At 39.7% G+C, this 19,554-nt stretch overlaps 1 protein-coding gene across 1 annotated transcript in view; it reads left to right on the top strand.

The window, feature by feature from the left end:
* LOC126236576 (40S ribosomal protein SA) overlaps nt 1-19,314 on the top strand; it is a 29,074-nt gene extending 9,760 nt beyond the window's left edge. Inside the window, exons 5-7 of the mRNA XM_049945989.1 lie at nt 4,278-4,406; nt 16,034-16,264; nt 19,178-19,314. Of these exons, the coding sequence (XP_049801946.1) occupies nt 4,278-4,406; nt 16,034-16,264; nt 19,178-19,261 (444 nt within the window). The 3' untranslated portion in view covers nt 19,262-19,314. The remainder of the gene's footprint in view (nt 1-4,277; nt 4,407-16,033; nt 16,265-19,177) is intronic.
* Nucleotides 19,315-19,554: the final 240 nt, after the last annotated feature.

Raw genomic sequence — 19,554 nt, 5'->3', positions numbered from 1 at the left:
CTCATACCTCACCTGTCATTCAACATCATCTTTGCCTCTGCACTTCTGCCTCGACTGACATCTCTGCCCAAACTCTTTGTCTTTAAATATGTCTGCTTGTGTCTGTATATGTGTGGATGGATATGTGTGTGTGTGTGTGTGTGTGTGCGAGTGTATACCCGTCCTTTTTTCCCCCTAAGGTAAGTCTTTCCGCTCCCGGGATTGGAATGACTCCTTACCCTCTCCCATAAAACCCACATCCTTTCGTCTTTCCCTCTCCTTCCCTCTTTCCTGATGAGGCAACAGTTTGTAGCGAAAGCTTGAATTCTGTGTGTATGTTTGTGTTTGTTTGTGTGTCTGTCGACCTGCAAGCACTTTCATTTGGTAAGTCACATCATCTTTGTTATATATATATATATATATATATATATATATATATAATGTTCATTGTTTTAGCTTTCAGTTAAATTTTTGTAATTTTGACAGCAGAATTGATTCTCTAACAAAGATTGTTATTGTATCCTGCTACTGGGGAATGATACTGCAGCAATAAAATATAAACGAGAGGGAAAAAAATAAAAGTTTAGTGGCAAAGGAAATGTGCAATTTACAACAACAAAACACCATGCACGCACAAGCTTCTGCAAATAGCAAAAATATGTCAAAGGCCGTAGGGTGCAGACTGTAATTCTTTGTAACAATAAACTGCTTGCTATGAGCATGACGTCACAACTGTTCACATTAGGTTTGTTTGACGAATTGCCAGCGGTCTGTTGCGCGTGCACATTTAACTTGCATATAAGCAGTACCTTCTCCCGCTACTTGAAGTTTGGCTGTTAGCTGTATCGGTAGTAGCAGCAAGCAGCCAGATGCAAACGAGAAAAATTTTTCTCGCGCACCCTAGCTGCCAGATCATGCTTGCACAGAGTTGTAGTGGGAAGGGGGTTAACCTCCACGTGACCCGTGTTTACGTTAAGTGATTTCGCTGCTTCTCTTCGTGTACAGCTCCCACGTCAAATGAAAACAAAACAGATTTCTGTGGCCGGGAGCTATCAGGTGAATTAAAATACATTCACATAATTATGGGGGGCAAAAATATATTACTAATTTCAGTTTTCTGATTTTATTTTATTTCCGAGTTAGTAGCAGTCAAGCATTAATCGTCTTGCAGAACAATGAAGTTATTTTTGCAAGTTCGCTAAAGAAATTTGGCTTTATTAATCTTTCCGCTGAGGCAATCATTTTATTTGAAACTAAGTGTTTCATTCTACAGTATTGGCTAGTTCCAACTGTTCGCTGAATTTCAAGTGCACGTTATCATCTTCTGCCATATATGGCATTATGTCCTAATAAATAATCAAAAATGAGATCATAGAGTACTGGTGCTCCAAGAAAATTTACATCCAAAAATCCACACTGAAAAGCTTAATATCAGATGGGACCTACTCATTGTGAATCTGGAAAAAGCCAATTTGCACTTCAAGCCAAATTATGGATTTTAGTATGGTTTATGAAATTCTGATGCTCTTTGGAGTATCCTCTGACGCTCTGTTTTTTTTTATGGTGAAATGTAAACTCTCTTAGTGCTTTATACACACGAATATAGGGGCTTCCTACACCACTGCAGTTGGAAACGCACAATAATACCTGTTTTCTGGCGCTCTCTCGCAACTGGTAAATCGAACATATTTCTAACAGTCTCCGGATACTATTGCGAACGGTGGTTAGAAAAGCGTTACTTTCTATGTAATTTTCTTTTTACGCAAAATGAATTATGTTACATGTGAGAAAGTGGGATGGATATCTAAATCACAGAGCGTTCGAAACTGAACAGCTTGAGGACCAGCCACTTACAAGAATTTCGAACCAAGACATTTATGTCATAATTTTAAATTTACTGGCACGTTTGTGTGATGTATCTTAAAGTATAACACACGCAAAAAAGATCAATATTATATGTGAAAGCTTAGCTTTTGTTGTAGATATACGGCACTGTGTTCATTAATGTAAACCGTTAACTTCTCCTCTTGCGTGTTTGTGCTATGTAACCAGTGATCTTGCTATTGGCTGACTATAACATGTGTCCTATGCTCTCAATAGCTGCTGTCATCGGCTGGCGAGATCTCGTGGCTTGAGGTATGACTCGCTTACAAAAGGACATCGCAACCTCGGTTTCAACGCTCCGGAAACTAACGCGCTGTGTTTGGTGCAATTCGAATTTATACTTTCGTAATACGAAAATATGCAGTGTATATGTTGCTGCAAATCAAAGGTCTTTCCAAAACTTCTCCTTTTCTTTATTAAAAGTCTCTCCAAAACTTCTCTGCCCTGTCTTTTTTTTTTTTCCGGGAAGTTCTACGCAATTGTATAAAACGTTAACCATTCAAAGGATTGATAAGTTTTAAAGTTCCGAGGGAAAATCTACGGAAAACCTGTCACTTAACACAGAAAAAGTGTATTTTCACCCGGGAAAAGCATATTTTTTAAACGGGAGAAATCCGGGAATAACCCAGGAATTTTTTTTTCCTTGTCCCCGTATACCCCCTCAATCAAATTACTTGCCTATGGAGTATGTAGCAGTTGTCTGATTGTGTGATGGCATTTGTGATTTCCTGTCAGAGAGGTCATTGTTCGTAGCAACTTAAGAAAATTCATAGACTGAAACAGAAGTGATACCGAGGGTTCCCCAATGAAGTGTTTTAGGTCCTCTGCTATTCCTTGCCGATAAACAATGTAGGTGCAAAATGAGCAGTTCTGTTTGCTTTTACCATGTAGTAAAGTCATCAGAAGGTCAAAACCAGTTGCAAAATTATTTAGATTAAGTATCTGTATGGTGTGAAAAGTGGTTGTTTGATCCCAAATAATGAACATCCATGAGTACTAAAAGGAATTGGTTAAATTTCAGTATACGATTAATCACACCAGTCTAAATGCTGAATCAATAAAGGGAAATCCATCGTGGAATAACAGAAGTATTCTTGGAAAGGACTGATTGCCACACTCTGTATAGACATGTCGGATCACAAACAAGCACACCAAAAAGACTACTGAGCATGGGAGCTTTTGATCAAAGAGGCTTTCTTCTAATGTACACATTGATGCAAGCACAGTTGGTGCACAGACGTGACCACTGTCTCTGGCCACTGAGGCCGGACCAGTGGCCAGAGATTGGTCGTGTGCTGTAGAAGGAGGCCTTTTGGCTCACATGTACACCTGTCTTTTGGTGTTTCTGTCTGCATCATTTTCATAATATTGTTGTAAGTCTGAAGGCATACAGTTCAACTTAGTACCTAGGGATAAGCTATGGAAATGGAAATAAAGTCCCTCGCTTCTTGACAGAGCGTGGGGGAACGATGTGGGAGACTCCCACTGCCGTACAAAGCAATGTTCCAATGGAGGGTGTTTGCCATTGTCTTCCTCCGACCATAATGGGGATTGATGATGATGGAGACTACACAACACCCAGTCATCTCGGGGCAGGTAAAAATCCCTGACCCCGCCGGGAATCGAACTCGGGATCCAATGCTCAGGAAGCAGGAATGCTACCACGAGCTGCGGACAGGGATAAGCTATGAAAAACTTAAATTGGAACAGTGACATACTTAATATCGGTAAGGCAGGCTAAGCCAAACACTGCTTTTTATTGACAGAAAGAACTCTTAGATGATGTAACAAATCCACTAAAGAGACTGCCTGTGCTTGTCTGTGCTGTGGTAGAATATTGATGTTTGGTACTAAGTACTTTCCAGATAGGGCTGGTGTAGACATTGAAGAAATTCAAAGAAGAGCAACCCGTATTAGTGCAAACTAGGGGGAGAATGTCACGGATGTGATGCACTAGTAGTGGGTGGCTGTCATTAAAATGAAGGCATTTTTTGTTGCAGTGGGATCTTTTAATGAAATTTCAGCCTCCAACGTTCTCTTCTGAATGTGAAAGTAATTTGTTAATCCTACATAAGGAGAGGAGATGATGATGATGATGATGATAAAATAAGATAAATTGGAATTCACGTGGATAGATGTTAAGTGTTGTTTTTTCCCCATGTGTTGTTTGTGAGTGGAATTGTGGCTTAAGTTGTATGAAAGTGGCTTAATGACCCCTCTGCCAGGCACTTGAATTGTGAATCGTAGAGTTGTCATGTAGATGTAGAAGTTAGGTGTGATAATGTAGCCTTACAATAATAGAGGAAGATATGGAATCAGTTCTCTTGCAGTATTCAGTTTTCATATGACTTCAGTGGAAATATAAACTTGATTAGAATGATTTATTCTTGTTACCTTTTGTCTTTTGTTGACAGAGCACACATTCCATTGGGCTGATGTGGTGGCTGCTTGCAAGGGAAGTTTTGAGATTCCGTGGTTCCATACCTCGCGACGGGAAATGGGATGTTGTTGTTGACTTGTTCTTCTGGAGGGACCCAGAGGAGGTACGTATTCTTGAGTATGTAGAGGTGTGTTGAAAAAAAAAGATCTACAAAATATTGGAGGAAAAACAAGTGTATTGTGGTGTAAAATACTGGATAAGAAAAATAAACAGAAGTACGACTTGGTAGTATTTATTATAAGTGATACTGGGATCTAGTTCATTTATAATTACTAAGTTTGTCATTCCACTGTGTTTTTGAAATAAACTTCGTGCATGGTAGTGGATATTGCAATTGGCTGTGCTGGGCCATTTTGACATACAAAAATATGCACTTAGCAACTTCCTTTTTCATAATATTATCACCATATAGCAGAGATGCCGAGTCTCAGATAGGCACAATAAAAAAGACTGTCACAAATACAGCTTTCAACTAGTGAAGCCTTCGTCAAAATTAGACAACAGACACACACACACTCATGCAACTCAACACATACAACTGTAGTCTTGGGCAACTGAGGCCACACTGCGAGCAGCAGCACTAGGGTGTGTTGAAAAGTGGCGACTGCATGGGAGTAAGGAGGAGGCTGGGGCAGGGTGGCAGTGACGTGCTGTTGGGGAGCGTGCAGGAATGAGGAGGTGGAAAGAGCGTAGGGAAGCTATGTGCAGTCAGGTGGTTGATAGAGGGGAGAGGACAGGTAGGGAGGGGGGATGAGGATAGTGGAAAAGGAGAGAAGCAAGAAAGGTTGGGCGCAATGGTGGAATGAGGGCTTTGTAGGGCTGGAATGGGAACAGAGAAGGGGCAGATGGGAGAGGACAATGACGAACAAAGGTTGAGGCCAGGAAGGTTACGGAAACGTAGGGCATACTGCAGGGAAACTTCCCACCTGTGCAATTCAGAAAAGCTGGTGTTAGTGGGAATGATTCATATGGCACAGGCTGTGAAGCAGTCATTGAAATGAAGGATGTCGTGTTTGGCAGTGTGTCCAGCAACAGGGTGGTCCACTTGTTTCTTGGCCACAGTTTGTCAGTGCCCATTTATGCGGACAGCCAGCTTGTTGGTTGTCGTCCATATAGAATGCAGCACAGTTGTTGCAGCTTAGGTTGTAGATCACTTGACTGGTTTCACAGGTAGCCCTGCCTTTGATTGTATGGATGATGATTGTGACTGGACTGAAGTAGGTTGTGTTGGGAGGATGTGTGGGACAGGTCTGGTATCTGGGTCTATTACAGGGTTATGAGCCATGAGGTTAAAGGGTTGGGTGCAGGGCTTGTGTAAGGGTGGACGAGTATGTTGTGCAGGTTCGGTTGTTGGTGGTATACCACTGTGGGAGGGGTGGGAAGGATAGTGGGCAGGACATCTCTCATTTCAAGGCGTGATGAGAGGTAGTCGAAATCCTGGTGGAGAATGTAGTTCAGTTGCTCCAGTCCTAGGTGCTACTGAGTTGAGGGTATACGGAACGCCCTATGCTTACAATGTTAAATTGAGCTAAAAGTTAGGAACATTTTCTCATTTGTTATTTGGACGATAATGTTGATTTTTTTTTCACTGAATGCAGAGATATGTTCTGCTTTTATGCTGAATTATTAATTTTGAAAAAAATAATGTATAGTTTTTCAGATATTTTATTTTTTGTAAATGTTAAAAAAAGTTATACATTTTAACAAGTATTTTAAAATTTAAATCCATTAATACAAAATAATTCCACATATCTTTGAATTCAGATATATTAGAAGGTCTTAAGGAACAACTACAGAAAATTTCATCTTTCTACTATAAATAGGCCCTGAGAAAATGTACCTAATACACAAAAAAACTAAAGTTACGGGAAATTAGCTTCAAAGTTTTTACTTCAGTACAAGCCTGCTCCATAGCTTGTATCATCAGAATTGTCAAACAGCTTCCTCTTGATGGCTCTGCTATGCTGTCTAGCCATCTTTGAATATACTTTTATCGCATTATCTGAAGACCTGAGCCGTTCCTTGTCCAAACAAAGCATAGCTGCGGCAGTTCGTAGTCCTACACAGAGGCCCAACTTCTGCAGAACTTTGCGCTTTGTTATATTGCCCTGATTGAATGATGAAACAGCATCATAAACGCCAAAGTGAAGTGTGTTTATACCCACAAACACAGTTTTAGGTAGTCTATTCCATATCACATGGTTCACACTCTCATTTGGATTTTGAGTCCGGCCATGAAGGCATTTCTTTAGTAGACTAATATCTGCGAGGTCTCGGAATATTGGTTTTATTTCATCCATTATGGCAGGTGGCAGGTGATGAGGGTGATTGTATTGTTTCTTAGTTACCTTGCCTCTGTTGTACTTGCACCACCTATCGTCTCCTTTTGGACATAGCCCATGTTGGGGATTCTCATTGTTTGAAGCTGTATGAAAAAACAGAGCCCAGACTGCTCTTCTCATTAATTCTGCATCTGCTGTATTCTGTCTTATTGCTAGACCATAGCACTTCTGAATATGATCTATTGTAGCATCTGTCAGTCTATTTTTCCCATCTAAAGTTTTTCCATCGCTCAGTTTCTTGCCTTTCATGCTAGCCTTGAGCCGTCGAAGTCTTGATACCATCCTTTTCTGAACATGGCCAACACACTCCAGTTTGGAAATTTTCACATCGTTACCATAGGGTCTCAGTTCCTCAATTTCTTTGAAAGCCTTTGAGTCACCATCTCCAAGATAATTTATGTATCTAACGTTGTACCATTTTACTGAGCGTTGATAAATACTTCTTACACCAGCAACTTCCATACCACCACTTGACCCATAGTAATTTGCCATGCACTCCTCTTCATGTTTATTTTTCATTTTCTCATTGCATCTGCAATGCTTGGAAAGTATTGACACATCAACTACATTACCAGTGTCCACACTTGTAGCTGTTACTACACCATTCAGAGATGTGTGGCCTCTCTTCTGCCAGCTATGGACAAGTCTCTGCTATTATTATTTTCAACAACTGCTTCCTCAACAGCATCTTTCATGTTTTCCTGTGCCACATCTTCTACAGCAGAGCCTATTGCAATTATGTGTTTGTTAAATTTTGAAGGTGGAGGAGGGAGGTTCATCACACCACACAACATGGCACCTGCAGCCCTGCCCTTTCCTATACACCGTAATCCATAAACCAGTCTAATGTTTATATCGTATAGTTTACCTGTATCTGCAGTAACGTGAGGAATTGAAGCAAGTAACACTGTGTTTGCAATAACTGCACATCAACTCTAATTCACAGGCAAGTCCTACATGGAAGTTTGTTTTCAATGAAACACCACATTTTCCACATTGTTTGCAGCACACATTGTTCTCCAAAACGTCTGATAATAAAGAGACGTTAATTACCTCATATTTTGTAGTCTAAATTTTAGTTTCTTGTATTCTTCTACAATTCCAGCTAGTTTCCTTCTTGAAGCACTTTCCGGTGTAGTGGCAGCAGCGTCACTCAATGTATCACTACCAGTGTTGAGGTTAGTCACTACTGGGACATCAGATACTGATGAAGATGAATCAGATGAATTTTTAGTTCACTTTACTTTCTTGCGCCAATGTACACGGTTTCTAAATACCTTCAGACTAGGTCTTGGCATGTTGAAGGAAAGAAAACTCAATGACTTCTCCACATACGTCTTTCACAACAATGACATGGATGTACTCACAAAGGAAACAATACAAATGGTGCAGAATCTATTGTCAACTGTCTAGCAGTGTAGCCAACAGAAAAGCTAACTCTCTTGTGCTCAATTATATCTCTGGCAAGGCTGTCTATATCAGGTATATTTCGCGTCTCATATACAAGGTGCGGAACATTGTGTCGAAATTATTTTAAAAAATTATTTAAAATAGTTCTATTCACGTCATCCAAATATTTTATACATGGTATTAAACGGGAGAGTCTGAATTTTTCGAAAATGCATTTACCCAAAAATAGATTTTTTCATCGAAAAACTCATTCCTTATACCCTTAAGAGGAGGATGTAGCCGCATGGTGGGGGGTTTGTGAGGTGGTGGGAAGCTGGAGAGATAAGGTTGGGATATTTGTTTTTGTACAAGGTTGTGATGATAATTATGGTTCGTGAAGGTTTCAGTGAGACCCTTGGTATATTTCGAGAGGAACTGCTCGTCAATGCAGATGTGACGATCACAGGTGGCTAGGCTGTAAAGAATGGACTTCTTGGTATGGAATGGGTGGCTGCTGTCGAAGTGGAGGTATTGCTGGTGGTTAGTAAGTTTGATATGGACGGAGGTACCGATGTAGCCATCTTCAAGGTGGTCAGCATCTTCAAGGAAGGTGAGTGGAGTTGGACGAGGTGAAGCAAATGGGAGAGAAGTTGTTGAGGTTCTGGAGGAATGTTGATAGGGTGTCCTCACCTTTGATCCAGATAGCAAAGATGTCATCAGTGAATCTGAACCAGGTGAGGGGCTTAGGATTCTGGATGTATAGGAAGGATTCCTTTAGATGGCCCATGAATAGGTTAGCATAGGCTGGTGCCATGCAGGTGCCCATAGCTGTACCCCAGATTTGTTTGTAGGTAATACCTTCAAAGGAGAAGTAATTGTGATTGAGGATATAGTTGGTCACGGCGAATAGGAAGGGGGTTGTTGGTTTGAATCTGTCGGGCGTTGGGAAAGGTAGTGTTCAATAGCGGTAAGGCCATGGGCATTAGGGATGTTAGTGTAAATGGAGATGGCATCAATAGTGATGAGCTGCGCACGGTGTGGTAAAGGGACAGGGATTGAGGTAATGGTAGGCATCTTCTATGTAGGATGGTAGGTTCCCAGGTAATAGGTTGAAGGTGTTGGTCTATGAGAGCAGAGATTGACTCGGTGGGGGCACAGTAACTAGTCACAATGTGGCATCCTGGGTGGTTGGGTTTATGGACTTCAGGAAGCTTGTAGAAGGTAGGATTGCAGGGAGTGGTAGGGTTGAGCAGAGAGATAGACTCTGGGGAGAGAATCTGGGATGGACCTAAGGATTTGAGTAGTGACTGGAGAGCCTGCTGGATTTCTGGAGTGGGGTCACTATGGCAAGGTTTGTAGGTAAGGTGTATCTGACAGCTGGCGGAGTCTGTATGCCAGCTAATTCCTGCAGTTCAAAACAGTGGTGGTGGAGCCTTAATCCACTGGTAGGGTTATAAGGTCGAAGTTTTTAGGTGGTGGGTTGCGTTTCTTTCTGTAGGTCTAAGGTTAGTCTGCTTGTTGAGGGATTTTGGGGACTGATGCTGAGGCAAGATCGAGGTTAAGAAATTCTGGAAAGTTAACAGGGAGTGATTACAGGACAGTGGGGGTGGATCACAGTTGGATGGAGGAATGAGCTGAGTTATTCATCATTCAACATTGGTCTTTGGTTTAGTGGTGAAAAAATGTTTCCACTGTAGGGACCAGAGGAAGGAGAGGTCTAACAAGTCCTGCTTTATTGAATTTGGGAGTGGGGCAAAAGGTGCAAAATACGCACTTGTTAGAACCTCCTCCCCTCTTCATATCTTTATGCATGCTTTTGTAGTTTTAAAGAAAAAAATATTTCCTAGCCGACACTTCACAGGATACAGTATGTTAAAGTGGCTGTATGAAAGTGATTAGATTATTTTGTGCAAAATGTTTTGTGTGTGTAACATATGCCAGTATTTCGTAAGATACAAAAAAGTTAGTTGCACACTTGTTCAATTCAGTTTAGATCCGACAATATTATTTGAAGTTAAGTGTTGATCATGGTCTTCCAGATTTGTGGGAATGAAGTAGTGGGCCAAGGTGCTTTTTCTTATTGAAATATTCTGTCCTCATTAAGTAAGAAATAATGTAAGGGAAACATAATGTCCAAAAATGAATTTGTAACTAGTTTTTGCATGTTAACATAAAATAAAGGAAGAACAAAAAGATTTTTCCCAGACCAGGCTTTTGTGTCCAGTCTGCACTTGTTCTTCAAAATATGAGATGCAGATATTTAACAGGCCTATGAAGCAAGACATCCCTTTTGAGAAGACAGCAGCAGTCCAATTTCAATAACATCAAGCAAATTTGTCTATGCTCATACTTTCTGTAAGCAAGAGTGAAATGCATTCATGTTTATCCAAAGTTTTCACCATAGTTTTGGTCATCGTTCTTACCCCACGGTAATGTTTATTGCTGACATCGGTGTCGCTGAAACTTCCATGTTTTCTCTGGCAGTAATTGACAGTCATGGCACTGGTACACAGGATACATTACCACTCACAAGCAAGGGATTTGCTAAGTTATTTTAAAAATGGTTTCCTTTGGTCCAAAAGCTGGCTGTGATACTTGGTTAGTGCAACTTCTGTACGTTAGTAGTTTATTCAGGGTGTATACGCCTCAGGACACCCAGGCATTTTTCGTTTCAAGTTAAATTTTTGTAATTCTCACTGGTAAGAACAGATTCTCTACTCTAGACCACTATTGCAGCAGTAAAACATGAACGAGAAAAAACACCAAAATGAAACTGCAGTTGCAAAGAAAATGCACCATTTATGACGACAAAACACAGTGCACAATCAAGTACCTGTGTCAAAGGCTTTAGGACAAAGACTATGAAATACTTCACAACTATAAACTGCTCTTGATGAGCGTTACGTCACTACTATGTACATATTTGAAGGACTCCACACACAAGCGAAGTATTACAGCAATCTGGCGCATGGGTGACTGATCACTTCATAGCGAGTGTGTGTGGGGGGCGGGGGGGGGGGGGGGGCAAATCACAATGATCGGTTGCTGGTCACCGGTCATGTGGAAATCCCAGGCAATCTGGCAGATGGTGTTCGATTTGTGCATGCAGTATGGCTGCCTGGCTGGTTAGAAGAGTTGTTTGACAATTGGCGGTGGCTCATTTCTCTGTTTAGGCCGGTATTACACTATCAAATTTCTTTGTCAAAGATTTGATCAAAGATGTGATCCAATATTCCGTCCAATATATTTGACAAAGATCTTTGACGTAGCGCTACAAGGGGTATTACACTGTCATCAAATTTTTCGTCAAAGTTCAAGATGGCTGACAACAACTTGTTATTAACCGCAGCAGTTCTACGTACTCCAATTGCATTGTGTGCACATGCGGAAAAGAAGTGGGGTGGAAAAATGGAACCATACATACGAGGTTGACAGTCTTAAAAGTCCTGGGATTACAACTTGATGATAAATTCAGTTGGGAGGAGCACACCACAGAACTGCAGAAACGCCTTAACAAATCTGTATTTGCAATTCGAGTGTTAGCAGACATAGGCAACATAAAAATGAAAAAGCTTGCATACTTTCATTCCATAATGTCATATGGGATAATATTTTGGGGTAAATCTTGAAGTCAAACAAAAGTTTTCAAGGTCCAAAAGCGTGTAATACGTATTATTTGTGGAGTAAATTCACGGACCTCCTGCAGAAACCTCTTCAAAGAACTGGGTATACTAACTACTGCCTCTCAGTATATTTACTTCTTAATAAAATTTGCCGTAAATAATATATCTCTTTTTCCAACAAACAACTCAGTTCATACATACAATACCAGGAACAAAAATGATCTGCACAAGGACTTAAAAGCACTTACTTTAGTTCAAAAAGGGGTCCACTACTCAGGAACACTCATCTTCAATAATTTGCCAGGAAACATAAAAAATTTAGTTAGAAATAAAGATCAGTTTATCAGTTTAAAAGGAGCCTGAAAGACTTACTACTGGCCAACTCCTTCTACTCCATTGGCGAAATTTTTAATAGAAACAAATGATGTATTGTATTTATTCATACTATTAGTATTTTTATTTCAGCTTAAAAAAATCGACATGGTCCACATCCACGAGGATCTCCTCAGCACGGATCTATGGAACGAAAAACTAATCTAATCTGGGTGAAGCCGTAGGTTTTACGACGACACTATAAAAGCATTCAACAAAACTTGTTACGTGAGCTTACAGTGGAAGATGTCAAGTCGTACATCAATTACTTAAGAATGGATGAGCATACATTTCTGTATGTGCTCAATGAAGTGTATCCTCATATCACAAAGCACAATTTTCACTTAAGAACTGCCACATCTTCAGAAGACAGGCTCACTATAACACTCAGATTCCTTGCTACAGGAGAGGGTTATGTTAGGTTAGTTTAGGTTAGGTCAGGTTAGGTCTCCAATCTTCTTAATCTATTTTTGTATTCAGGGTTCCTCACGTTGTAAAGCGCCTCATCAGCTTCAGACGTCTCTATTAATTCTGTAGTTGTCGGCACACACCAATTGTATTTACCGGCAATGGTTATAAAAACACTACAGACGACAGAACGCTGCAGCGATGCTAGCGCTCCGCGTGGTAACATATCGCATTGCAGTGAACAGAAGACAAGCGATTTCTTTGATCAAATATACGGCCTCGGCCTAGATTTGATCAAATATTGGACGACATTTGTCAAAGATCCCTATTACACTATCAAATATCTTTGACAAAGATATTGGACAAAGAAATTTGATAGTGTAATACCGGCCTTATTAAGAGTGGTTCTGTAATTTTGTTTTGCTCTGCCCATGCTAAATAAGAAGTTTGTTAGTATTTTAAGATTTCCAGGGACCATAAGCTACTCAGAGAAGTGGAAGCTGAAGTTACCATTTATATTAAGAAATAGTGCAGAATACACCCTCTGATTTTGCAGTGATTAGCATTTTGAAGCTTGATCTATAGAAGTAGAATTAATAGAAAGTTCATAATTGTGATACAATGGGGCTCCTGTTATGATTTTGGGTTATTTATGAGATAATTATAATTTAAGTTTTTAACTTCTGAGCAGAATGACATATGTACCTATGGTGATGTTAAGAGGACATTTGAATTTAAACCTTCAGGGCAGATCTATCATACAGTTACACTCAAATCCCTTGAGATTTCACATAAACTAACTTTTGTTCATTTAAACCTTCAGGGCAGATCTATCATACAGTTACACTCAAATCCCTTGAGATTTCACATAAACTAACTTTTGTTCATACAGTTTATAACAAGTGCTGCTGTTAACAACTCTGTAGACACACTGAATAAATAGTGTAAATACTTGGAGCTAAATTATAAGACCAATGAATAAAATGGAATTGAGTTCTAGCTTGAATAGAAATTAGTACAAAATATAACAGAATGCTAAGTAAATGACAAATATATTTCATAGAACTTGATGGAAGATGCCGATTGTGTGTCTTCCATAATACATAAGCATTCAAACACTACTGTGTTGAAAGTTTGAGTAATAAAGTGAAGTGACGTGGTTATTTTCACATAGTATTCATTGACCATCTTGTTCATTGTATTGAACCCCCCCCCCCCCCCCCACCTGGTGGTGATATATTGCAGAATTATGTTTCGTTTGTAGCTTTCAAACTCTCCTCCTACATTTGTCGTAATGCTTGGTACTAATCAGGATCGGAGCACGATTATTCTATGTGACATAGGACTAATGTAAGATCATTATGAAAAACTAAGATGGGTGACATTGCTTTCTTTATGGGGTTAAGCAACAAAACTTTAGGTATTTAGTCCTTGTTGTTCCATGTAGTCAAATTTCTTGTGTAAAGTTAAAGTACATGTGGAAGAGGCAGACAGATTCAGTGGTGATGATGCAACCAGCTAGTTGGATCCAGCACTACACTTTTTCCTTGATTTTTCTCTAGGAAAATCTTTCTTTTACAGTATACCCTTGTAAGTTCAAAGCATAATTTGATTTTACATCAATCAAAATCCCATACTTTCACTTAGCTGGCTTTGACTTCATATAAACAACAAACGGTCAATGCCCCCAGAAGGAAGCAAGTTGTTTGTATACTAAGAGATGTTAATGAGAATTGTAATTAGACCTACAGTTATTGGCAGTGTACAGTCATCTCTGATAGCATGATGATGATCATAACAACACACCAAATATATAAAAAATTATGTACCTAAAAATGGAATATCTTGGTCTAGAAATCCACCAAAACCTTTAGTTTCTTATAGTGTCATCAAATCTGATGAATGTAGGCAATTTTTGGAATAGACATTGAAGCAGGAAAATCTCCCTTGTACATAGGATCTGCAATTAACAATAATGCTACAGGCTCCCGTGTTTAGCTTTCAGAGCACACGAGTACTCGTCATCTACATCTGTTGCCAACCTTGGTTTCTGATTTTCTAGGTATGTAGCATCCCACTCCTCGTAATATGCCTGTGCCTTTTTATCTACATCAGTACTCTGCAAACTACCATGAGGTATGTGGCAGAGGTACATTTCACAAGGATTTCTAAAATACTGTCATGAAAGAACAACTTGAAAGCATCACTTACTGATCCTGTTCCACTAGATCTACTGTAAATCCTGGAAGAACTTAAAAGAACACTATAAACAGTTAGACGCGTAGCTTTTGGTGGAATTTTTAGACCAAGATATTCCATTTTTAGTTCCATAATTTTTTTTATATATGGTGTGTTGCTATAATAATTATCATCATCATCATCATCATCATCTTCAACAACACTGTTTTCTATTTCATGTGCTCTTGCCTCTAACACAGTCTCATTTTCTGCTGATTCTAATCCATTGTCACTATTTATTTCCTCAATGTCACCATTTTCTATAATGGAAATTACTCCACGAAGGTATTCTGGGTTAAAATCACGTCACAGTACCTGTCATTTTCTATCTCTAACACACAGTACTTGTAACCTGTTAAATCAAGTCCAAATAATACACTAAATGAAGTGAGACAAAAGAATGACTATTCGTGCTTCAAACAATCTTTATTAGTTGCATCATTATTGTCAGTGTAACAAAGAGAAATCATATCTTGAAAAAGAAATTTTTGTAAACTCAGTCGTGTGTGGTCAACAGAGACCCCATTCAATAGAAATATTGTTTCCATTTTATTTGCTTAGTTACGTAGCCAACACAAGAGACATGAGGTAGCTATGTATCTGACAGTAAAGTGTCATTAAGTATATCTTCTGACTAAAACGTCAAAATAAGACAGAAAAAAATGTACTTTTGTGCTCTTGACTGACCCTGCTAGGTAACCTGAAGGTGAACTCAACAACTGATGTGTATCTGAAAAGTGTTGATAACATGGGATGTCATGTCAGTAGCCCAGAGTCATCCTGATGTATCATAAGAGTGAGCAAATTACTTCATGCCGTCTGATAAAAACCTCTATGATAACCTTTCCCTGCACCTCCATAATTATGCCAACACAGTTGGTGTTTGCAACTGTGACATTTGGGGCAGCGGGGGGGAGGTGCAGCTTCTGTTGCTTATACAGCTAATGAATTCCCTCCATCCTGTCCAGTGCATGCCTTAACATATCCATATGAAATATTGAGGTGAATTTGCAGTCTCACAATTTCTGTGGTATATAATATCTTCACTGCAACATTGCAATGTTTTCAGTAAAGTATGCACTGCAGGCTTATAACTACTAGATATTTAATGTCAGCACAACTTTGATAGATTCCTTTGTCAATATGCCCGTAGTATAGAGAGTTCACATGTTCTTGCTAATAGCACATTGGTATCCTTGGGAACTAATAAGCAGTTAAAATAGATCTGTGCACTGACAAGTTGTTGCCATTATTATAAAAATGCTATCCCTTAAGCTTTGTTTTTTAGTGTAATTATCTGATTTGATGTTAGGTTTTCCAGTAAAAATAAGGCTCTGAGTTCATCTTAATAATTTCAGGCTGAGAAAGAGGAGGTAATTAAGGAAATGCTGGTCCCTGCGAAGCCAGAGATTCCAGACTTCACTGCTGCTGCTGCTGCCACTGCAGATAGTTGGGCTCAGGAACCAGTTGCTCCAGAAGCAGCAGCTGCAGCTGCCACTACCTGGAGTGAAGATGTTCCTGTGGCACCAGCTGTTCCAGGTGCTCCAGCACCAGCTGCATTTCCTGCCAGTGAAGATTGGGCATCACAGGTAAAATTCCTCATACCTGCAATACAGTGATACTGCTGAACAAATCTTGTTATATGTAGATACATTCATGACGTATTGATTGGTATTGAATAGGTGAATTCACACAGATACTGTGATTAAGAAATTTTGCTTGATGATTGCGGCCCTCGAAAGTGCTAACAATAATGAAGATTTTTGATAGTAGTTGATGGTACAAATAAGTTACTGATAAGTAACTACAAGGTGTGTGGCACTGAACACACAATTTTCTACGCCAAAAAAGAGATTAAGTTAATTTTATCCATAGTGACTGTTGAAACTATGAGTAAGAAAAATGTAAAGGAATGATCAGGCTCTTTTCCTTGATATCAATAAAATTATTGTGAGATTAGTAACTGAAAAAAAGTTTTCATCAGGAACTGGATGTTGAAAAATTGAATATCCACAGGTGCAGATTCAGGATACTGAACATTCATTTGCACTAGTGAAGCCATGCTTGATATCTTTTTGCATTAAAGTCTTTTAACTTGTTCTTTCAGCAATTTGTAAAGAATTAGATGAATGTACATAAGTGAAAGATGGATATTCCAGGCAGTTTTTTTGGAGATAATCAAAATATCTGTAGACAAGAGCAGTATGGGTGAGAGACTCTATTGATGACTGATTTCTGCTATGAAGCAAGTTCAACACCACATTACAAAGAACCAGCCCTTTATGATTGCAGACTTTAACCTTAATTTCCTGCAATTGTGAACAATTCTGGAAATTGAAACAGATTTGGAATACTGATTAATGAATGAGTGTTTTGCACACACAGTTCAGCAGCCAACATATTTTATTGAGGAATTAAGTTAAATTGTTTTTAATCAAGCCTCCTATATACTGTTTATTGTAGCCCAAATTATTTCAATGTTTAATGATGGAAATTCCTGGATGGAAGAATATTAAAATGAAAGGCAACTACTAACCTATAGCTGACTGAGATGGGTGACTATTAGAGAAAGAGCTAGAACTCGAAAGCTGGTGTAAATATTGTTTTCTGTTGCTTGTGCCTTACCTTTGTTTCATGTATTTCCACATTTTATATACACCTGACAATTTTTGTCTGATGTGTGTTTTCATAGTTCCAAAAAATGCAGACACCAGTAATGCCCAAGCTGCAGTTAGGGATGGGATTTGTGAGAAAACTTTGTACTGTGCTGCCTAAGCATTTATATGAACAGGCTAATTTTTAAACACACCAAGAGCTCCGACTTATGAAAGTGTTTGTGACATTTAATTTAGCAATGCAAATAAGGCTTTGATAAAAACACGGGAGAACTGCCGGATATCAGTAACTTCCTGCCACGATATTTCGGCGCAGAGTCTTCTGGCCATCTTCAAGTGAATGCCACTGTAGTAGTAGTGGCGAGTATGCGCTGAGCTCCGCTATTTAAAGCCTTCTGAGGTGACATTGCGCATGCGCTGCTCAGCGTGCGCATTCATAATGGCTCCGTGCGCTGCGCCTCGCGCCCTCCACTGTGAAAGCCTGGCGTATCGGTGTCAGGTCGATTTCCATCTTTATGCAGATAACTACGTCGACTACGAAGTTTCTCTATAACAGGATTCTAAGCAGAGTTCAGCTGATAACCGCTATCTCAACTGATGAGAGTCTCGTTGTCAGACAATCTTATTTCCACAGATTCATTGATAATCGAGCTCCAAAAGTTTGATGTATGAACTCCATACATGAAAACATAAAGTTTACCATGGAGATAGAGATGGTTGTCTGCCAATTTTAGACGTCTTGGTGTGACGGAAGAGTGACGGCACACTTGGTCACTCAGTGTACAGAAAGCCCACTCATACAGACCTGTATCTACAAGCTACTAGTTGCCACCATCCAGCACAAACAATGGGTGTTCTCAAAACCTTGGTCCACCGTGCCCATACTATCTCTGAAGCCGACAGTCTTCAAGCGGAACTGGAACACCTGCAAAAAGTATTTTTGAAGAATGGCTTTTCACCTAGGCAAGTGAACAGAGTGATGGAGACCTACAAACGACGGAACAAGGAAGAGGAAGAGGCCTTCAGGTCGACTGTTTATCTACCATTTATTAGGAATATTTCTTCACAGATAGGCAGAATATTGAGAAAGTATCAAGTGAGAGTCATCTTTCGCCCTACTTCCAAAATTTCATCACTGGTGGGATCCGTTAAAGACGACCTGGGCCTGCGTAAACCAGGTGTTTACAAAATTCCGTGTGAATGCGGCAAATCATATATAGGGCAAACAACACGAATTGTGCAGGAACGCATTGTGGAACACCAACGGCATACTCGCCTTCTCCAACCCACCAAGTCCGCAATCACCGAACATTGTATTTCCACAGACCATTCCATGAATTACGACGACACACAAATTTTGGCCCATACATCAAACTTTTGGAACTTTTTATGGAACCATCAGTACTCCGGGAAAGCTTTAAACATCACAACAAGGCTTTGATGCTTAAGAAATTCTTGATGTGTTTGTGCTCCCCCCTTAGGAATAGCCCCAGGTAACAGCTGAAGTACTTTTGATCTCGCACCCTGACAAATGCACCTGAACACCTTGAGAAGTAGCTGATTGCTGTGTATGTTCCAGCAAAAGTTTTCATTCCATTTTTGGCCATAGGAAAATTACATTCTGAATAATCATAAGCAAAAGGACCTGTAAATATTTCTACTTGCAAATCATGTGACTTCATTTATTAAATAGGCACAGTGAAATGTCCAGTAAAAAGATTGTTGCCTAGATTTATCTGTTTTATTCTTGGTACAGGTTTAATTTGCATTTCAGTTGACTTACGTGATGGTCTTGAAATTTGGGAATAGGTTTTTCTATTTTTCAATGGCCGAAGGAAATAAGATTTTTGATTTTCCAGAATCACTGTGAGATGCATATGTTTCCAGGTTCCTGAAGACTGGGCACCGCAGGCAGCGGCAGCCCCTACTGCTGGAGCTGCTGAGTGGGGAGGCTCTACTAATTGGGCATAATTTCTGTATGGAATGTGTACACAATTGTAATAAAGGTGGAAAACTTTGATAAAGTTTTGAGTTCTGTATCTTATTTCAGACCTCTCACTGAAAGCTGAAGGGTGGAATTGCACCCCTGTCAATTTCTCTTCCTCATTTCACTTCACCTAGTCACCCACCATTTCCTCACTCACTCCTGCAACAGTGGTGTGTGTGTGTGTGTGTGTGTGTGTGTGTGTGTGTGTGTGTCCACCTTTAAGATGAGAATGTTTTAGACAGTTGTGTCCTGGATTGAAACAAATTATATTCAGAGG

Source organism: Schistocerca nitens, chromosome 2 (assembly GCF_023898315.1).
Source record: "Schistocerca nitens isolate TAMUIC-IGC-003100 chromosome 2, iqSchNite1.1, whole genome shotgun sequence".
Taxonomy (NCBI): Eukaryota; Metazoa; Arthropoda; class Insecta; order Orthoptera; family Acrididae; genus Schistocerca; species Schistocerca nitens.
This window is presented reverse-complemented; position numbering and strand designations above follow the sequence as displayed.